General features: G+C 35.2%; 1 protein-coding gene and 1 long non-coding RNA gene across 8 annotated transcripts in view; one reads left to right on the forward strand and one right to left on the reverse strand.

Annotated features, from left to right (window-relative positions):
* The window catches only part of LOC145266541 (uncharacterized), a 131,076-nt gene extending 126,977 nt beyond the window's left edge, over positions 1 to 4,099 (forward strand). Inside the window, exons 2-3 of the long non-coding RNA XR_013864740.1 lie at positions 3,261 to 3,371; positions 3,969 to 4,099. This is a non-coding gene — a long non-coding RNA (uncharacterized LOC145266541). The remainder of the gene's footprint in view (positions 1 to 3,260; positions 3,372 to 3,968) is intronic.
* LOC145266536 (uncharacterized) overlaps positions 1 to 17,701 on the reverse strand; it is a 182,557-nt gene that overhangs the window by 28,594 nt on the left and 136,262 nt on the right. For all 7 annotated transcript variants that reach the window (XM_080122302.1, XM_080122303.1, XM_080122305.1 and 4 more), the window contains 5 exons: positions 16,683 to 16,830; positions 13,904 to 13,960; positions 11,708 to 11,905; positions 8,523 to 8,630; positions 5,323 to 5,415 (listed from right to left, as the gene is read on the reverse strand). In XM_080122302.1, the coding sequence (XP_079978428.1) occupies positions 5,323 to 5,415; positions 8,523 to 8,630; positions 11,708 to 11,905; positions 13,904 to 13,960; positions 16,683 to 16,830 (604 nt within the window). The remainder of the gene's footprint in view (positions 1 to 5,322; positions 5,416 to 8,522; positions 8,631 to 11,707; positions 11,906 to 13,903; positions 13,961 to 16,682; positions 16,831 to 17,701) is intronic.

The following is a 17,701-nucleotide window of genomic DNA, read 5'->3' on the forward strand; positions in this document are numbered from 1 at the left end:
GTTTCTGCACTACGAAACAGGTGCTGTAAAGAATTGAACATTTTATCTATATATCTATAAAAGTGAACGTGTGTGTGTGTGTCTGTCTGTGTACATTTCCCTACGTAATAACTCTGTCAATTTTCAGTCTACAGACTCGAAATTTGTGAAAATCTTTGTAATCGGTTTTCGGCCAGAAATTTGGCTGTTAAGGGGTCAAAGTTCAACGATTTGACCTTTGAGAACTCTACCAAACTCCTGCGCAAATTTTGGGTCTAAACACTTGAAATTTTAGATAGAAGTTCCTTGGACATGGATTTAACTTAATAACTTGATTTGAGCCCAAAACAAATGTTAAGGGGTCATAATAAGGGTCAAAGTTAAAAAAAAATTGACTGCTTTTCTTTCTTTTTGCTCAACATACCAAACACCTGGGCAACGCCGGGCTGAAATGTTAGCTATACTGAAAGAAAGAAATGGTAAGATGAACAATATCTTGGAATTTGGGATATACAGTTTTTTTTGTCATTTATGCTCTGTAGCTATAGTTAACATACATCAAGCTTCATAAATAAAAGGATTGGTATAAAAAAAAAGGATGAAATATAATTGAATAAGCATATTTTCCTCATACACACACGCACACGTACAGGGTGTCCTAATAAAATGTATACACTCTTTAAATGACCATAACACCAACATTTATCATAAGAAAGAAAAGTTTCATACATCAAAATACTGTGAACAAATATAGAAACCAGCTAATTATCGAAAGTGTTCAAATTATTGGCCATTGTGGTCCATGAACAGCCGACGATGCTCACTGATTGAATCGAAAACGTTTCTAATCAGTTCAATTGGTTTGTTGACACATCTTCTTTCAATGGTTGCTTTCAACTCATTCATTGTAGCTCGTTTGGTGGTGTGAACCCTGTGTTTAACATACCCACACCCACTCACCCCCCGCCCCCAAAAAGAGAAAAATCTATTCGGGGGAGAGGGGAGGGGTCAAATTCAGTAAGCGTGGACAGTACTCTTCGTCCTAACTATCCGTTTCGCAGGTCACTATCAAGATATGCTCTTACGTCATGATGATAATGGGGAAGGGCTCCATTCTGCTGGAAGTGTCATTCATTTTTCCTGAAAGTCTCTTGGGAACGTGGTATAGCGTATTCATGTAGCAAGTTGAGATAATTTAAAGAGTGTATACATTTTATTGGGGCACCCTACATATATATGGGCATGGCTCAGAAGCTAAAGAATGAAGGTGGAGAGTTGTACGTTTCAGTTTCAATTCTAGCTGATGGCACCCAAGTCATATATATTTTTAGTTTTGATCTCACTACTATATATTAGGTACAATATAATAATCAATAGAGAATTGGCTCTATAATAAATACGTAATCTGCATGAATTAGAATATCATATTCAAACGTATCTTATGACCAAGCAATGCCGGGTGGCCTGCTAGTGTGTGTATATATATATATATATATATATATATATATATATATATATATATATATATTAGTATATTTAGGCAGCATTTTTTTTTATGCAGGTTTCATTAAATAGCACAGATAACTCTTGCTTGTTTTTCTTGTAATCCCCTTTTCTCTTTGTCGGACCATTTTCCGAACGATTTTCCGAGTGAAAAAAGAAATTTCCCATAATCGCAAATGTTTTCGACCTCCATTGGTCATCCTCAGGCGAGTAGTAAAAAATAAAAAATGAAATTGAAAAATGAAATTAACGAGATTAAATGAAAAAACGATTAAAAGATGATTAAAAGGCGATTAAAATCGCTTAAAATCATTAAAATACTCAGAAGCACTTGAGCGTGCCCTCCGTGTCGTTTTGAGTCTGGTTAATCGTTGGTTTTTTAATGTGGATTAACAATGCCTCAAAGACTCGCCTGAGGATGACCAATGGAGGTCGAAAACGTTCGCGATTATGGGAAATTTCTTTTTTCACTCGGAAAAAACATTCAGAAAATGGTCCGACAGAGAGAAAAGGAGGATTACAAGAAAAACAAGCAGAGTTATCTGTGCTATTTAATGAAACCTGCGCATATATATATATATATATATATATATATATATATATATATGACTACTTAATTTTATCACATAAAATATTTTTGTTATTGTACCTATTTACTATGCCTCCCCACGGGACAGAGTTAGACACCAGGGTCGTTTTTTAACGTGGAGAAAAGGTACAAAAATAAAAAATTGTCTCGGTCGTGAAGGACTGATCCTCCACAGAAAGAGAACAAGAAATGGAAGTGCAGCATCTGAAGAACAGATATTACACTTTGATCTTGGCCAAAAGGCCAGGTATTTATTTGCTCCCCCACCGAGGAAATTAGGCACAAGGCCGATTTTTAATGTGAGGAGTGAAGGGGAAATGGGGACCAACTCCCCGGGGAGTAGGGGAGCTGGATAGTGACAACTGGTATGAAGGGTTGCTCTTACATTGACCAAGGTCTTATGTGTGGGGTTACCCCCACATATGGTCTTTGCTTGCAGTATCTATCGGAACAGATGGTATTTATTTGCTCCCCCACCGAGGAAATTAGGCACAAGGCTGATTTTTAATGTGAGGAGTGAAGGGAGGAGGAAGGGAAAAAGGGGACCAGCTCCCGAGAGGTGGGAAATGGGAGCTGGTTAAAGGTCAGGCATGTGGGGTTGCCCCCACATCTGGTCTTTGCTAGTCATAGCTAGTCATAGCTTGCAGTATCTGCCGGAACAGATGGTATTTATTTGCTCCCCCACCGAGCAAATTAGGCACAAGGCCAATTTTTAATGTGAGGAGTGAAGGGAGGGGGAAGGGAAAAAGGGGACCAGCTCCCGAGAGGTGGGAAATGGGAGCTGGTTAAAGGTCAGGCATGTGGGGTTGCCCCCACATCTGGTCTTTGCTAGTCATAGCTAGTCATAGCTTGCAGCATCTCCCGGAACAGATGCTACACTTTGATCTTGGCCAAAAGGCCAAGTATTTGTAGCTTTATATATATATAATGGTAGGTTGTTATTATATTTTATTGCTTTTCCATTTTTCTTTTTTTGTTATTGTAATTCGTATCTGATAAATGTTATTTTCTGTTTTTTAGTGTTTTTAAGATTTGCTCGGTGGCACCTGACATATTCAGGCAGTTTACCTTGGGTGCCGAGTAAACTCAAGTGAACGTTTTCAGAAATCTGGTTCGTTATATGCACTAGTACCGAGAACCACCATTTCTACCGCCATCAACATTTTTTTCTCTTTTCCTCTTTTTCCAGCCAAGCGAAAAATGTTTGAGAAGAAGCGGATGTTGCACTATAATGAATTCCAGGCCGTACAAATGGCCAAGAAGTTAATGGAATTGAAAGTAGATGAGGAAGAGAAGGCAAGTTGAGATGATTTAAAGAGTGTATACATTTTTATTGAAACACCTTATATATATATATATATCAGTGATGAGAAACTGCCAATATTTTTTCCAATTCCGATACAATTACAGATTCGATACTAAATTCACGATTCCGATTCTTTATAATCCTCTAAATATTTAACTATAAAGTTATTTTTTCTTTGTTTTTTTCCCCCCTAATTACTGTAAAAAAACATGTCAAATGTGCAGATATTTTCTTAAATGTAAAAATATAATTGTGAGGGATGAACTATAGAATTTTGTTTTCTTGATAATTCAAAATTAATAAATATTTATTATTTTAGCATTGTTAATAGCAGTGGAAGCTTTATTTTAAACAAAATCAAATAAAAATAGACAATTAAAGGAATCGTTTTTGGTATCGGAAAATAGGCACAAATTTTTCTGATTCTGATTTTTCCAATTCCCCATTCTGATTAATCATCCCAACACTAATATATATATATATATATATATATATATATATATATATAAATTGATCTGATGAGTAAAGTTTTTATTATTTAACTACGAATTCTAGAAGAGATAATATTAATTATTTTTTCTTTACAGGCAGAGTCACTACCTATCGAGACCTGAAGGCCACTTGAGGATAATGGTTAATCCATGTACGGTGAAGGAAATTGGATAAAAACTGACTATTTAAAGGGCTGGCTCGACAAGAATTTGTTTACATTGGACTTGAAGATGACCATGTTGTAGTCAGCCAGAAAGCAGGTTAGCGGAATAGAGTTCCACAGGCGGGCAGTTCTAGGAAAGAAGCTTCAGTTTAGATTTAGGCACAGATAGAGGATGGGGGTGGGGTGGGGGGGTTTATCACAGATTGAAGCTCTGATGATGTCATAAAAATAATGATAGAGCAGAGACAGGCTCGCAACATTTCATTTACAGAGAAGAGAAAAATGGCATCACCTATCAGATTCTGAAACCAGTTGTGACCTCTGTCAAGGCAGGATAGGTTGCTTCGAGTGGGTCCTCCCCAGATGTGGCAACAATACCTCATTTTAGGACATATTTGGTTCCTATACAGGTAGAGGATTGAGTCAGGAGTGAGGACAAAAAAATGTGTCATTTCATAACTCATCAAGGCCCAGAAGCCACTTGGGGATAAGGGTTATTGTGTGTACAGTAATCAATGGGACAATATCGTAGTAATCAAGATCTGATAAAGTGTCTTACTTAAGGGGACGGTTTATCAGGAACTTGTTTATGTTGGACTTGAACACATCCAAATTGTAGTCAGGTAGGAAACAGGCAAACGGAAGAGAGTTCCACAGGCGTGTATTTCTAAGAAGAAGTTTTGTTCATGGAATTTACGTTTTGATTTTGGCACAGATAAAGAATGGGGAAAATTACTGACAGTGATTTCAGCTAGACGGGTGTTTTTTGTGAAAGCTTGGCAAGGGAGGACCAGAGATTAGAACTCAGACAAGCCCTTTCCATGGAAATAATGATAAAACGACAGGTTTGCAATGTCCCTTCTGTGGGAGAGAGGTTGCAGGGAAGAGAAAAGGGCATCTCCCACTAGGCTACGAAATCTATTTTGTACTCTGTCAAGCTAGGATAGGCTGTTTTTAGCAGCTGCTGCCCAAATATGGCAGCAGTACTCCATCCTTGGACATACTTGGCTTTTATATAGATAGAGAATTGCATCAGTAGTGAGATATCTACTGGAGCGGTAGAAGGATCCCACCATTTTTCCAGCGACCTTGGCAACAGATTTGATGTACGCGTTCCATTTCAGATCAGGAGTAAAGGTCAATCTCAGAAGCTTGTCAAAACATGGAGCCTCCCCAAGACAAGCCATCCATTTCAATTGATGCCAGATGGGGATCAGAGCGTTGATGATGTAAAGATAGTGTTGCTAGACGCAATAAATATTCATGTTTCTCCATCGACTTTAAACTTACCTGTTGCTGGAGACCTGACACGTTTACATTTTCAGAAGCTGAGACTGGGCTGGTTCGAGTCACCTTGGCGGAAGCATTTGGATTTACGTCATTCTAACAATTGAAAGAAGAAAAAAAAATAGTTTATATCAAACGATTTTAGAGAAAAGAAAAAAAAAATAGATATTCTCAAATTCTTTTGGAATCTGCCCTTTTTGTGATCAGGAGGGAAAATGATTTACCTCAAGAATATCCACGTGTCTATGCAATTTTTGATTTTTAACTGTTCATTCACTCCAAACAAGGCACAGTGCCACAAGTCATAAGGAGCAACTATATGGGACAGATTTACAGAGATACTATGCAGAGAGTTGGACAGTGAGATGTCTGTTAACATTACATTTGAATTTCTGAATGTCAGTACAATCAGGGAAATAGGGGAAGAGGGAATTCCAAAGTCTAGCAGTTTGAGGGAGGAAGCTATTTGAGTATAAAGCTTTACGGCATCTAGGTGTCTCTACCGTATGGGGGTGGGATTTTGCTGCTTGTCTGGTTTGTCATGGGTATTTACATTGAGGGGGTACTAGTCCTGTTACTTAACGATATGAAAACGAAAATGGTGTTGCACAGCTGATTTTTATGCTCAACTAGCATGGGTACCCTGCGTTACCCGGGTGGAGAGAGGTGGTATACTATGGCTACCGAGAAACCAAACCCCTGCCCTAAAAAAAAAAAAAAAAAAAAAAAAAAAAAAAAAACAACTCTTCTCCAATCAAAATAACAGCGAGTGCCCATGTGACCGAAAAAAAAAAAAAAAAAAAAAAAAAAAAAGCCACAGTATCCAGGCTTGAACTTGTAACGCAAAAGAATAAAAGGAGGTGAAAAAAGCTAACACATTACCTAGCCCACGACGACTTCTGATGCCACAGCGGGTCAAAATAACATCTTTTAAACGTACATTGACATCGATAGGTGTATGACTTTGCAAAATTGCAGACGCTAAAAATTGACCCCTCCTTGCAAAAAAAAAAAAAAAAAAAAAAAAAAACGGCCCAGTTGACCAGCACAGAATTAATCTTTTTGGTCATTTTTTTACATATTTTCCATCCGAAAGACTGGTCTTTCTAACAATACCAATTTTGTCATAGTCCGATGCATCTGTCAAAAGTTTTTAGCAGACATACAAACACACATATTTTCTTTTATATGTTAGACTAGCATGGGTACCCACTGTTGCCTGAGTGTGGAGAGATGGCATAGTAAAACTATTGAGCAACCACCTCCCAGCCTAAAAAAAAATAATAGTGAGTGCCTATGTGTGCAAGAAAAAAAAAAAAAATAGCTGCAGTAGCCAGGCTCAAACCTGTAACGCGAAAGAGGAAAAGGAGGTGGAAAAAGCGAACGCATTAGCTGTCTAGCCCAGAGTGCTCTTGTGAGGTCACAACCTTCGAAATAACGTCTTTTATATGTACGTCGAGATTGATGCATGACTTTGCACAAATGTCGATGCTAATAACTGATCCCTCCTTTCAAAAAAACGGGCCATTTTCGATATTTGTTGTCAGAGAGATTGATCTTTCTTACGGTACCAATTTTGTCATGGTTTATATATTAGATGGTTACGCAAAAGTAATGTGAATTCTCCCCGTTTGTTTGCAAATTAGATGATCCTGGGCTGCATAAAAGCAAAGCGCTTAATAAAAAAGGTGAGGCATGAATTTTTGAATTTAACAATATAGGGAAAATTGTAGTGGTTGCGAAAATGATATAGCTCAGAAACGACCGCACATCTGCATAATTTGTTTTTGAATTATGAGATGTAAGAGAAGCAAATCTTGTGACCATAGCAACATCTCGTGTTAGAACCAATTATCTCCATAAAAAATTTAAATTAAAAGACGTTTCTCTTTATGTTCCTATTTTGAGAGCTTCTGGTTGGTTGGTTGGTTGTTTTGTTTTACGGCATATCAACTCTTTGTGGGTTATTTAATGCCGAATCCGGTTGTTTTGGGAATATTATTCGATGTTGTATCCAGTTATTTTATAGGTTTTATTCTTCAAGCTTTTTGTATTTTCAATCGTTAGTTTGTATCTTTTGGTTTGGTTGTTTTATAGTGGATTTTGCCATTTTTGTTCTCTGCCTTGTAGAAAATGATTGGGTTTTGCAATGGGAGGGGGAAAAGGTTACATTCTCATTGATCGGTACATTTTAAGTTGGAGAACCAATAAGTGGAGGAAATAAAAAGAGAAGGTGAAAATAGGAGGATGGAAAGGTGGGAAAAGCCGGATTGTTTTTGTTTTTGCAGAATATAAGGTTTTGAGAGGTTATATTTTTTGGAAGAGTGAGAGCTTCTGGAATGTTCTAAGTTGTGGTGTCCCATTTGGAGCGTTTATCAAACTTTCTAGTCACCCAAACTATAAAAGAATGCCAGACATTGTAATAATATCTATTGTCATGCGAGGACATTTTCTTCATAGAAATATTAAGATATTACAATTTCTTATAATATTAAAAATGTATAATTACTACTGTTAAAAACTTAAAAACTTTTTTTAAAAATGGCAACGCGCAGCTGATTTTATGCTCAACTAGCTCAGGGTACCCGGCGTTGCCCGGGTGTTTTTGGGTGTGTGTGAAAAAAAAAGAGGTGGGTTTGAAAAAAAAAAGGAAGCTTTTCCGACGCTCAGTTGGAAAATAGTGTGAAAAAAAAAAAAACAAACAGGTGCTCGTTTTTGATTGACGTGCGAGACAGTTTTTAATTAGGTCAATTGAAAAACCCGCTCGCCCGTCTGATATGACGAAGTCGACACTGGCTCTGGGCCTGTGATTAGAGTGGAGTTTCGCTGTTGTTTATACCGAAAAGCGAATGTAACACGTGCCGATGCGGAAAATGTGGAATAATTAAGGTTTGAAAGTGAATACAATTAAATAGATAGGCAAGGTCTGCGGGTAACTGAGATATTACAATTTATGGATGATATAAACAGTTTTAAGAAGTTGCGAAGCGAGCGAGCGCTTTTCCGAAAGAAGCCTTTTGTAGACATCGCGGAAAAGCGCACACACACACACACATTTTGCCTTTTATATAATAGATGGTCACACAAAAGTAACATAAATTTTCACCGTTTCTATGCAAATTAGATGATCCTATGCGGCATGAAAGCCGGTTGAAGAATAGGGAGTTCATTTGAAGAAAGCAAGTTATGCATGCCAGACTTACCAAAATTGGATCCTTATTCTTTTCTTCCAAAGCCAAAAATTTTTTCTCAAGTGCTTTGTATTTGCGCATGGTTTCCTGGTGTAGGTTGTAGGACTCTAACTTAGCATCCTGATTTAAAAAAAAAGAATAAATAAATAAATTAATAAATAAATAAAAAATAAATAAAAAAAGTAATAAATAAATAAATAAAAAATAAATGAAAAAAATAAAAATAAAACAAAAAAAATAAATAAATAAAAAAGTAATAAATAAAAAATAAATAAAAAAAGTAATAAATAAATAAAAAATAAATAAAAAAGTAATAAATAAATAAAAAATAAATAATAAAAAATAAATAAAAAAGTAATAAACAAATAAAAAGTAATAAATAAAAAATAGATATAAAATAAATATGAAAAAATAAAATAAAAAGTAATAAAGAATAAAGAATGAATAAAATAAAAATAAATAAAGAATAAATAAAGAATAAATAAAAAATAAATAAAATAAAAAATAAATAAAGAATAAATAAAAAATAAATAAAATAAAAAATAAAGAATAAACAAAAAATAAATAAAATAAAAATAATAAAAAATAAACAAATAAAAAGTAATAACTAAATAAATATAAATAAAAAATAAAGAATAAACAAAAAAAAAATAAAATAAAAATAATAAAAAATAAACAAATAAAAAGTAATAAAATAAATAAATATAAATAAAAAATAAATATAAAATAAAAAATAAATAAAAAAGTAATAAAAAAATGAAAAGTAATAAATAATAAAGTAATAAATAACTAAAAAAGTAATAAATAAATAAAGAATAAATAAAATAAAAATACATAAAATAAAAAAAAATAAAATAAACAAATAAACAAATAAAAAATACTAAATAAATAAATAAAAAAGTAATAAAATAAAAAATAAATATAAAATAAAAAATAAATATGAAATAAAAAATAAATATAAAATAAAAAATAAATAAAAAAGTAATAAAAAAATGAAAAGTAAATAAAATAAAAATACATAAAATAAAAATACACAAATAAAAAGTAATAAATAAATAAATAAATAAAAAATAAATATAAAATAAAAATAAATATAAAATTATAAATAAATAAACTGCCATAAAAAATAAATAAAATAAAAATAAATAAAAAATAGATAAAATAAGAAATAAACAAATACAAAGTAATAAATGAATAAATTAATAAATAAATAAAAAAGTAATAAAATAAAAAATAAATATAAAATAAAAAATGAAATATATGACATCTGTTGCCAAGGCCGCTGGAAAAATGGTGGGATCTTTCTATCGATCCAGTAGATATCTCACTGCTGATGCAATTCTCTATCTATATAAGAGCCAGGTACATCCAAGGATGGAATACTGTTGCCACATCTGGGCAGGAGCTGCTAGAAAGGACTTGTCCTGCCTTGATAGAGTTCAAAATAGACTTTGTAGCCTCGTAGGAGATGTCCTTTTCTCCTCCTTGCAACCTCTATCTCACAGAAGAGATGTTGCGAGTTTGTCTCTGATGTATCGTTATTTTCATGGAAAGTGTTCAACTGAGCTTCAATCTATGGTCCCCCCTCGCTTAACTTTCACAAGAAACACTCGTCTAGCTGTAAACACTATCAATAATTTCCCCCACTCTTTATCTGTGCCTAAACCTAAACGTAGATTCCATGAACAAAGCTTCTTTCTTAGAACTGCACGCCTGTGGAATTGTCTTCCGTTTTCCTGCTTTCCGGCTGACTACAATATGGTTGTGTTCAAGTCTAAAGTAAATAAGTTCTTGATGAGCCGTTCCATATAAGTTATTAAATTTACCAAATTTTCATTACTAATGATTACTATATTGACCAATTTCTACTGTACACTCTTTAACCCTTATCCTTGAGTGGCCTCTGGGCCTTGATAATGTGGTGTTGCCTTTGTAAAAAAAAAAAAAAATAAATAAATAAATAAACAAATGAATATAAAATAAAAAATAAATATAAAATAAAAAATAAATATAAAATAAAAAATAAATATAAAATAAAAAAAAAAAATAAACAGCCATAAAAAATAATAGATACATAAAATCTGGTTAAATTAAAGAAAAAGAAAATTCATGTCATTTTGACTTTCTGTTTAACCTCAGCATAGAAGGATTTCTCCCTTCACTGATCAGGTACAGAAAATATGAAGTTTTGTATTAGAACAGATACTATGCTTTGCTCCCAACCAAAAGGCAAATTCAGCAAAACTGGTTTCAACATTTTGAGCAAATCCTCATAGAATTAAAAGATTCTAAATTTAACTAAAAGCTTGAAAATTTTGGAAGCGTTTTACATTCAATAATTTAATTAAGATAGACACAATATTTAAAAAAATTAGTTATAGTTTAATAATAAATTTATTCACTTAATAATTTACTAATGGTATAGTAATAATTAAATTTAACTTTTAAAGGTCTCTGTAAAAAGAAATTAAATAATTTAGTCACCCCCACCCCTAAAAACAGCATAATTTAAAAAAATTTATAATCTTATACATTCTTTCTGCTGAAATCAAGATAAACTATAATTTAAATAATTAGTGTGACTCATAATAAAATTTAAGAACTTAAATATATGAGATTTAAGCAGCAATTTGCCTTTTCTGGATGAAAAAGTGGAGAACTCGCATCTATATAATTTAAGCACAAATCCACTTTTTTTTAATAAAAATGAGGAGAAATCTATGAGATATACATAAACCCACTTTTTCTGGATAAAAATGCAGAGAACATAAATCTATGAGATTTAAGCAGGAGTCCACTTTTCGGAGTAAAAATGTGGAGAAATCTTTGAGATTTAAGCACAAATTTGCTTTTTCTTGATAAAAAAAAAAAGCAAGAACTCAAATTTATGAGATTTATGCATAAATCCAATTTTTCTGAGTAGGATTTAAGAAAGAATCAACTATTTCTGGATAAAAAAATGAAGAACTCGCATCTATGAGATTTAAGCGGCAATTTATTTATGAGATTCAAGCATAAATCAAAAAAAAAAAAAAAAAAAAAAACTTGCATCTAAGCTTTAAACAACCAATATACGTATTGCAACAATTTTAAATCCTTTTTTAATAAAAATGCAATCAATTGTTGTATAAATATGTTGTAGTTACTCCTAAGCATAAGATATGCGTTCGAGAGAGAAAAAGAGAAAACTTTCTTACCTTTTCCTTTTTCATCATAAGTTCCAATGATTGGAATTTTGCTTCCAAGGCTTTCTTCTCAGAGTTGTGCCCTTCGGTAACATGAACCAGTTCTTTGCTTTTCGATTGGAGGAGGAGTCGAAGATCATTAACGTGTTTAGTGTATTCCATCTGCAAATTGAAGTGTTCATTTTCCCATCTGGATGCTTTTTCTTGGAGCTATGGAAAAGAAATAACACAAAGACTTTTATTTATTTTTTTTATTTTTTATTAGAATCCTTTGAGATGAGTAATTTGTGTAGTTATTTATTTATTTGCAAACCGTTATCTTCATTTTCATATGTTGTAGTATATCTTTCCTTTTGGTCTCTTGATATTACTGGATTCCAGGACAAGAATTAATCTAGTCTGGTGGAGTATCAAGCTTTGTGATATTACTTCAAGTAACATCACTTGGAGAAGGTACACTATTCCTATTATTCATTCTTTTTTTATTTTGCGGACTGTTATTCTCATCTTCATAGCTGTTGTTTTCATGTTTCGATCAACTCATCCTCTGGCCTTCTTCAGGTGATTAACCATGATGGAATAAGAAAGCCGAGTCTTGTAACTGTATACCCAGTAATTACTGCCTTCCATAGTTGTTGTCTCCCAATGTTTCGGCCAACTCATCCTTTGGCCGACTTTGGATAGGATTGAAACCGCTATCTTCAAACAATGCTCACCTGGAACCATAGAGATTCAACGCCTCTATCCACTGCGTTACGAGCCCCAAAGAGCGATCAAGGTTGGATTTTATAGTCTCATGAATTCAAGTTTTCATTCCTATCTGGTCTTCTTTTGTCGGGTCCGTACCGAATGGTATTGTATATTATTTTTATCGTTATCCTTTGAGAAGAAGCCTCATAATTTGTGTATTCCTTTGTTGAGTGTCTACAGTTCCAGGTGAGCACTGTATGGTGGACTATTGAAGAGCAACAGATACAGGACAATACAGCGAAGACCATCCCTAACCAGATGGCACCTCCTTCACATGCCCGATCTGTGACCATACCTATGGGTCCAGGATCGGACTATTTTAAACATCAGCAGACTCACAAGAAAAAGACTATTTTATTTTGGAAGGATATTGCTTTCTGTATGCCATATTTTTTGGCTACTTTCTAACATTAATTTAACCCAAACAATGCACATTAACCACCAAGACATAAGTGGCTACTGAGAATCAGGGGACATATTTTATAGAGCATCCTAAATGAGGAGTTGTGTAGCTGCAGGTGTTATGCATAGGATTCTCTTGATGTGGTCTTTGAAACGTTTCCTCTGTCCACCAGAAATGCGTAAACCTTGGAGTAATCTATAATATAAATCTCACCTGACTGTTTAATGTATGTATGCGTGCCTAAAACTTTCAACAGAGGCAACAGATTTTCATGAGATCGATATCGTTTTGAAGCTCGACCCTGCAGACGACAAATACCTAAAAATTGGCTGAAAACATTAATTCCTTCACCTTCAACTAGGCCCTTTTTTACATGGAGGGGAGGGGGTTGCTTTTTTCACAGATATTTTCGAAAGTCATCCTCTCTTTTCGATTGACTAGCCTTAATTTAAACCTTCACCACTTCCGATTTTGCAATGGATGCAACAGCAAAGACGGCATGTTTCTTTTTTCATGTTCTTTTCCTCCTTCGCAGTACGGGTTCGAGCCTGCCTGCCTGCCTACTACCACTTATTTTTTTTCTTTTTGATCAACACACACATCCAAACACCCAGGCAATGCCGGGCACCCAGGCTAGTTAACCATAGAGGATTCTACTCGGTAGTTTGTGGCTGGGCATTCCAATGATTTGCCTCAACCACTTGAGTTGGCATTGGATTATGATAGACTCCACATGGCAGACCACATGAAGAGATTTCTGAAGAGATGCTGAATAGACCCCTCCAGTAGAGGAACTTGCTTCCTGCCAGGATCTCTGGTGCGGTGCTCCCTCTGCTCCCTGTATTGAGGAGCAGTGAAGACAGAACCATACAGCGAAACATGTAAAGATACATGCTCGACAGACTATCTCTGCTCCACCCGGCACCTCCTTCACATGACCGTATCTGTGGATCCAGGATCGGACTATTTAAACATCAGCAGACTCACAAGAAGAAAGTCATCATCGGATAACGGTGGAGATGCGAAAAGTAGAAGAAAGTGAGGATTTTACATACCTCGCGGCATTTGTGCTTTAACTGTTGAATTTGGTAGTCTTTTTCGTCAGTCTCTTCCTGCAAATCCAAAGAAAATACAATCTTTAGGCGCTAAAACGTTTAAAAAAAACAACAACAAAAAAAATTAATTAACTCAACAGTGCTAAAATGTTTAAAAAAAACAAAAAAAAAACCCTATTCACTCAAAGCAAGGCATATTGCAACTGAAACACAAGAGGCTACTCTGATAGGGGCCAGATTTAAAGTGGAGTGACCTAAGTATGGAGCTGGGCAACAAGATGTTTGTTCATATTACATTCAAATTTCTGCATGTTTGCATGATTGATGATGGTTGCAGGTAGTAGGAAGGAGAATTTCAAAGGCAACAAAATCTGAGGAAAGAAGCTATTAGAGTACAAAGTTTGCAGCATTCTGAAAGTGTAGATATGGGATTTTGGTACTACTCAGGTGGTTCAAAGTATTTTCCATGGGGTGGGAGATACAAGCGAATTAAGTTCATCAGAATACATTCCATAAAAATACTTGTAACACAAGCACAGGGATGCAACACTGCAGTGATGGGACAGTAGCTAGAGCCTGACAGATAGTGCGGAGACATTAGGCTAAAGACTTTTTTTGAACCCTGTTTAAGAGAGAACAGAGGCTGGTGGTTAGTGCACCAGCCCAGATATGGAAGCAATTCTACATGCCAGGGTGAATAGTGGCTTTATAAGAGACTAGCAGGCCACCCGGTGTTGCCTGGTTGTAAAATACGTATAAATATTATATTTTAATTCATACAAAAACTGCATGTGCATGCGAGTATTATGTTTTTTCTAAACAGTTCACTTCTTGTAAGTAAAAAATTAAAAAAAAAAAAATACTCAAGTTGAGATCGAAACCAAAACCTAAAGACAGTGAGTCAAGTAAGAGCCATTAGGCCAGCTTGACACAATCTTTTTAAAGCGTTTTCAAACCTACTTATTCTTAACATAACGAAGCTGTCATATGAACAATATTCATGCATGCACATCTGTGAAACAGTTGACCAACAGATAAAAATCCGATGACCTCTCCCCCTCCTCCATACCAAGTTCTCAATTTTGACCCTTTAACAGCGCTAGTTTTCCGAATGAAAACAGATTAAAAAGTTTTCCACATATCTGATTACCCTATATACCAAATTTCAAGTCTGTAGATCAAAAATTTGTTGAGTGTATAGGTTGAGAATTATCCTCACACAGATTCTCACTTTTATAGATATAGGATACTAGCAGGTGTGATCTTTTTTTCTAGCATGGTAGAGGGAGTCTACCTTCTTTGGAGTTGAAATATGCAGCTAATCTAGAAGTAGAACTGGGTTCAATTTTTTTTAGTATTTTTATGGAAATCGCTCTAGACAAAGTGTGAAGCCACTTGATTTAAGGAGCTAACGAAAAGGAATTGCCATATTTGGGCTGGTGAATCTCTGTCCCATTTGATAACATGCAGACGTATCTAATTTGATTGAAACCCCCCAACACCCCCACCACCACCTACCCCACCCTTTCTTCTTCTCTGCAGCCTTTCTCTCACATACATGATTTTGTTAGTCTCAGTCTTCTTTTACGAATATTATTATAGCATGTGTTCTTCAGAACTGTTTGAGCTATTCTCTGCTTCCTTTGTTGCAGCTCATTTGACTTGTTGGTCTAGTGGTCTTCATCAATTTGCTGTTTTCATACCTCAATAATACAGCTTCCTATTCCAATAGCTTTTTTCCAAGAACTGCAAGCTTGTGGAACTCTTCCTACTGACTGTTTTCCTCCTACCTATAGTTTTAGTCTTTTCAAGACTAAGGTCAATAGGCATCTTCTGTCCTGGTAATAAGCATCTTTCATTCTTGTCAGATCCTTACATCAAGTGGCTTCATGTCTTGTCTGAAGCGATTTCCATTTAAAAAAAAAAAAAAAAAGAAAAAAGAAAATTGAACCCCAGTTTATTTCTGGATTAGCAGAATATTTCAACCACAAAGAAGGTAGGCTCCCTCTATAAGGCTAGAAAACAACTGCTAGTATCCTATATCTCTTATAAAGTCATTATTCACTTAGGCATGTAGAATTGATGCTATATTTCTGCTGGTGCACCAACCACCAGTCTTTACCTCTTGAACAGGGTGCAAAAAAAAATCTCTAACCTAATGTCTCTGCAATGTCTGCAAAGCTACAGCCTCTGTCCCATCATTGCAGTGCTTGTCTAACAAATACTTCCACAGAATGTGCTCTAATGAACTTATTGCATTCATACTCCAACCTACATGAGTACAGCAGCAAAATCCCACCCTAAATCAGAGACATCAAGTGGCTTCACACCTTGTCTGAAAGTAATTAATTCTCTCCCACTGAAAGAACTGTGACAACAAGGTCGGAAAGTGGGATTAAGAAGTAAGCACCGCAGAGGAGGGGCATTTTGACCTACAGGCAACCCTGTCCGCATTCCCCAGTAAGGGTGCCTCGGGCAATTAGCAATAAACTAACCCCTTCTCAAAGGGAGAAGGCAAAGCCTGAGAGAGTGGACCTTCTAGATCTGCACAGATCAAGCATTATAGATCATTACAAGAATGGTCTAATCTCTGTTGAAATTGGGGGGTGAGGAGGATAAAAATCCCTAGCTGGCTTCATGTCTTGTCTGGAGCGATTTAAAAAAGAAAAAAAAAAAAAAAAGAACGGCAGTATCTTCTAAACTTTTATTAAAATTCATGTTGCCCATCTGCAGGGGTTGGGTTAGTGATAGTCCTGAACTGAAACACAAACGCACTCACCGTCTCCATTTCTTGTTGAAGATGCACCCAATCTTCGGCTCCTTCTGTTTCGTTAGTGGCTTTCAGTGCAACACCAGCATTCTGCGGAATATTATCACGCTGTCGTTCAAGCAAGGCCACTTTCTTCATCACCAGTTCTTTTTCTCGACTAGAATAAAAGAAATTAAAACAAGAATAGAATAAAAGGTTTTTTTCTGGACCAAGTGTAGCTGCAGCACTACAATTATGTTAACCGTTGAAAGGAGCAGGTTTAGCACAGCACACTATCTCATGTCACATCCTGGACTGAATGTTGATGGCCAGCTGGAAGCTAAAGGACCACAGTGTCTTTTGTCTGGAAGGGACGCACACGCAGCCTGCTTCAGCTTATATGCTGAAGATGTGTTTGTGTTTGAATGCATTGTCCATTATATAAATCTCACCTGTCTGTTTAAATGTATGTATGTCTGCCTAAAACTTTCGACAGAGGTGACGGATTTTCACAAGATCAGTATTGTTTTTAAACTCGACCCTTCGGACGACAAATATCGAAAAATTGGCTAAAAAACATTCATTCCTTCACTCTTAACTGGGCACTTTTCTACAGGGAGGGGGTCGTTTTTTTCGCTGATACTTTCGAAAGTCATCCCCGTTTTTTGATTGACTAGCCTTAATTTAAACCTTCGCCACTTCCGGTTTAGGGATGGACAAAGATGTCACTTTTTTTTTCACATTCTTTCCTCCTTCGTGGTACGGGTTTGAGCCTGCCGACTACCACTTTTTTTTCTTTTTTTTGCTTAACACACCTCCAAATACCCGGACAATGCTGAACACCCAGGCTAGTTACATATAAGGGGCCGTACACAAGTAGTAGCGATGGGACGATTCCAATATTTTTCCCAGATTCCGATTCTTTATAAATCTCTAACTATTTAATAATAGAGTTAGTTATTTCCGATTATTGTTCAAGCATATGTTGAATGTACAGATATTTTCTCAAGCGTAAAAAAATACACTTGCGTAAGATAATCTAGATTTTA

The sequence above is a fragment of the Euprymna scolopes genome, chromosome 41 (genome assembly GCF_053919585.1).
Source record: "Euprymna scolopes isolate OS-2025 chromosome 41, ASM5391958v1, whole genome shotgun sequence".
Classification (NCBI taxonomy): domain Eukaryota; kingdom Metazoa; phylum Mollusca; class Cephalopoda; order Sepiida; family Sepiolidae; genus Euprymna; species Euprymna scolopes.